The sequence below is a fragment of the Nicotiana attenuata genome, chromosome 1, assembly GCF_001879085.1.
Source record: "Nicotiana attenuata strain UT chromosome 1, NIATTr2, whole genome shotgun sequence".
Taxonomy (NCBI): domain Eukaryota; kingdom Viridiplantae; phylum Streptophyta; class Magnoliopsida; order Solanales; family Solanaceae; genus Nicotiana; species Nicotiana attenuata.
The window spans coordinates 32611440-32616231 of NC_031989.1; the positions used below are offsets into that span (position 1 = coordinate 32611440).

At 38.5% G+C, this 4792-nt stretch overlaps 1 protein-coding gene across 1 annotated transcript; it reads left to right on the forward strand.

Moving 5' to 3' along the window:
• On the forward strand, positions 2688-3529 carry LOC109234673. Its single transcript, XM_019400743.1, has 2 exons — positions 2688-2996; positions 3062-3529. The coding sequence occupies exons 1-2, from the start codon at positions 2688-2690 to the stop codon at positions 3527-3529; spliced, it is 777 nt and encodes a 258-aa protein (XP_019256288.1).

The window sequence follows — 4792 nt, forward strand, 5'->3', positions numbered from 1 at the left end:
AGTGAACCGGTTCATCGTTAAACAAGGCTTGCAACTGGCAGTTTTGGGTAAATTTTTTTATGGGAAGTCAGTGATCAACGAGTTGTGCAAAGTTATACCTATACAATGTGAGTTGAAAGGTGCTTGTTCTATAGGTATTCTTGAAGATAATCATGTGCTAATCAGGTTATCATTATTAGAGGATTATGTTCATCTACTCCCAAAGCCAGCCTTTTATTTGAAGGCACAAGGTGATATGTGGCAGATGCGATGCACTAAGTGGAATCCATGGTGGAAACCTGATGAAGAAACTCCCATTGTTATTGCGTGGATTAGCTTCCCAAAATTTGTGTTTTCACTTGCAAGGGCAGTAGGTATTCCACTTCATGTTGATTTGGCTACACAAAATGGCACAAGACCTAGTTGTGCTAAAGTTAAGGTAGAAGTGAATTTATTTGCAAAACTCCCTCAAAGACTAAGATTGTGGAAGAAGAAGATGAGACTGGGCCGGAGGAGTCTAAATGGATGAAGATTAAATATGATTACTTGCCAAAATATTGTAAGACATGTAGAAAGCAAGGGCACAATGAAGTTGAATGCTGGATAATTCGTCCAGAATTGCATAAGAGGGATGATGACAAAGAGGAGGAGCAAACTACTGGAAAGGATGAAGTTGGTACGGTAGCTAACTCAACTAAAGTTTTGTCAAGTGGAAAAGTGGTAGGTAAACCAATCACAAATAAGGCTAATCAGGAGTGGATTCATGCAAGAAAGAATAAGTATCAACGAGATAATAGGGGTCATATAATTGACAATGTAAAGGAGAAGGAAGCTGACAATTAAGGGAAAGGCCAAAGTTGATGCAGTGGCAATGAAGAACAAATTTGATGCATTATAAGTGGAAGAATGTGATCAAACTACATTGAGGATTACTGAAGGTAAAGGAGAAGACAAGGGCAATGACAAAAAGAAGGAACAAGGGGATAATCAAGCCAAGAAGGTACAGGAGAAGGAGAAGGTGCAAAATTCTGGAAATTCCATCCTTATCCTAATGGCAATGGGATTAGGTTAGCTGGGAAAGAAGGAAGTTCTAATCCTATTAAAGGAGAGATTCAAAATCTTGAAGAAATAAGCATGTGAAAAAAGAAGCAGTGGAAAAGGTATTGGCCAATGAGAAAAATGGGAATTCTACTCCTACAGGGATTGTCAAATTTGTAGGTAATCGGTCTAGGTCAGTGGAAAAACAAGAAATTACCAATCCTTCATGAGAAAGGAATAAGGCAGCTGAGTCCGCTCCTAGTCCTACTGATAATAGGGGTAGAGATGAGTTAAGAAAGGAAAGAACATTGGGTGGCTAGAAGATTTGGTACAGCTCGTGAAGATATAAAGGTCGCTACTAATTACTCATGTCAAGAAATTCCATCACAAACACTCGATGATAGCTCAAAGGGAATTGAAACATATCACTCAAATACTGATGCAAGGAAAACATAGGGAGAAGAAGTTGAGAAGTTGAAGATCACAAATGCAACTGATATGATTGTCGATGACAATGACATAGATGACACTCAACAAGAAGCTAATGGTGATAGAGGATCATCAAAAGAAGCTGGAATTCAAGAAGGATCGGCTAATGCAATGTTAGCCAAGAAACAGGCCACTGGAACAGTAAAATCTAGGAATTCTGGGGAGATTTTGGCAAATGTTGATGGTATTCCGGAGTATTTTTTAGGGAGCAGGATGAGAATGTCAATGTGGAGGTATTGAAGGATACAGTGGGATCAGATCGCCAAACAGTTGATGGGAAGGGTAGTAATCCCAATGGAACAGTAATTTCTGGGAATTCTGCTATAGTGAACCCTAGCCTAGGTTCTTTTTGTGATTTACAATTTAAGATTATGCAGGAGAATCTGGGGATTATGGAGAACAATTCTGAGTCATTGAAGGAGGCAACAATGAGGGCACATGATTAGATTGAGCAAGCCATAGTACCTAGGGAATCAGGGGCAATTGAGACAGTGCCTATGGCATGTTCAAGCAATGATCAGACTATGTAGCTAAACCTCAATGTACCTATAAAGTCACCATTGCAGATGTTACATGACATTGTCACACACAATGTGGCACCCGTGGATGTAGTTGTCCTGGATCAACAACAAATGGAAGAAGATTGAGATGATGAATCAACTATTGGCAATTTTAAACAAGTGGCAAGAGAGGTAGATTTATCACCTAAAACCAGTGCAAAGGGAGGCAAGAAATCAAAGAAGTAGACTCAGAATAAGGAACTTCTACAACCGTCAAGAATCATGCCCAGGAGGGCAGCTTCACAAACTAAGTGATGATGATCAAGAGACTGATTTGGAACATAAGGTCTGTGAATACTCAGCAGGACTTTCCTAGAGTGATCAACATGCAAAAGGAGCACAATTTCTTTGTCATTGCATTGATGGAGCCATTTTCAGAAGAAAGGATTTATACAAAGATATAGGATAAGGTTGAATATGGAGACAACTTTTTCGAACATTAATGGGAAGATTTGGTTGTTTTTTGATGTTGTGGTGGAATGGGAATTGGTTGTTGATGCTGAGCAATAGGTGACTGTCAAAATATTTCACCATGACATTGGGAAGCACATCATGATGACTTTTGTTTATGCAAAGTGTTCTGCATTAGAGAGACTGGAATTGTGGGATAATTTATATTACATGGCAAGTGATATGGAGTTGCCTTGGCTAGTAGGAGGGGATTTTAATGTGATAGTACATGAAGATGAGAAGATAGGGGGGTTGCCAGTACAACCTCCTGAATATGATGATTTGTCCTTTTGTGTAAACTCATGTGGATTGTTTGATCAAGGGTACAAAGGCATTCCATTTACACGGTGGAATGGAAGACCCAATTTTGAGTGTATATTTGAGAGATTGGACAGGATTTTTGTGAACTTGCCATTTCAGAATATGATGCCAACAATTGAAGTGGAACATTTGATAAGAACTAGATCAGATGATGCCCCAGTAATCATGAGATGTGGGGAGCAAACCACAAATTTTACAAACCATTCAGATTCTTGAATTTCTAGACAATACATGCTACATATATGGAAGTGGTGAAAAAGAATTGGAATGCTGATTTTATTGGAGATCCATTCCTAATGTTCAAGCACAAACTCAAGAAGGTGAACACAACATTGTCTAAATGGAGTAGGGATACATTTGGTGATATTTTCAAAAAGTTAGCTATATTAGAAGATATTGTTAGGGTAAAGGAGATGTTGTTTGAGGAGGAGCCAAATATAGAGAATAGGATAGTTCTTCAGAAAGCTCAATCAGAGTTGAAGAAGTACTTAAGTATAGAAGAGCAATACTGGAAGCAAAAGGCTGTAGTGACATGGTTTGCTGAGGGTGATAGGAACACTAGTTTCTTTCACAACCATGTTAATGGCAAGAGGAAGAAACTGCAATTGAAAAGGATTCAGAATGGAGATGGAACATGGCTTGAAGATCAAGAGCAGATGGCTAATACAACAATTGAATTCTATCAAAGATAGTTCTCAAAGGAGGGAGATCTTACTGATTTCTCTATGTTGGAAAATGTCCCAACTATGGTGACCATGGAGCAGAATTTGGAGCTGTGTAGATTTCCAACATTAGAAGAGGTCAAGGCTACAGTTTTTGAATTAAGTGGAGATAGTGCCAATGGTCCAGATGGATTCACTGGACTTTTCTATCAAACATGTTGGGAGGTGATATGCTATGATATTCACAATATGGTGCTTCATTTCTATGGTGGTGCAGCTTTGCCAAAGTCCATTACTCACACTAATTTGGTGTTGCTGCCAAAGAAGCCAAGGGTCCAGACATTCCCAGACTTAAGACCAATAAGTTTGAGTAATTTCATCAACAAAGTGCTTTCAAGAGTTATTCATGACACATTGGAGAAGTTCCTGCCTAGCTATATATCTCCAAACCAATCTGGATTTGTGAAAGGAAGGAGAATCTTTGAAAACATCCTCCTAACACAGGAAATTGTCACTGATATCAGGAAGAGAGGCAAGCCTGCTAATGTGGTGATAAAGATTGATATGACAAAGGCATATGATAGGGTGTCATGGAAATATTTGATGCATGTTCTAAGAAAATGGGATTTGCTGAACACTTATCAATATGGTTTGGAACCTACTCTCTAATAATTGCTATTCAGTTTTGGTTAATGGACAAACATCAGGTTTCTTCAACAAGAGGGGTGAAGCAAGGAGATCAATTATTCCCTGCCTTATTCATATTATCTGATGAAGTTCTATCTAGGTCTTTGAACAAACTGTTTGAAGATAAGTCCTTTACTGGATTTGGCATGCCTAAATGGTCTGATCCTTTGAATCATTTGGTATATACTGATGATACAATTATATTTGCCTCAGCTCATCCTCCCTCTTTCAGTAAAATTATGGCAGTATTAGGAGGCTATGTGCAGATTTCTGGACAGCTGATTAAAAAATCGAAGAGCTCTTATTCCATGCATAAAAATGTTGCACATACCTTATTTTAAGCAGTTAGGGATACTACAGGCTTTACTAGAGGGCAATTTACATTCACATACCTAGGGTGCCCTATTTTCTACACTAGAAGAAGGAAGGAGTACTATGATGATCTTACCAAAAAAGTGAAGGCAAAGTTACATGCTTGGAAAGGAAAATTGCTATCATTTGGAGGAAAGGCAACTCTCATTACTAGTGTTCTTTAAAGCATGCCAGTACACCTATTGTCAGTCCTGGATCCTCCTAAAAATATACTTTAGCATTTGCATAAAATCT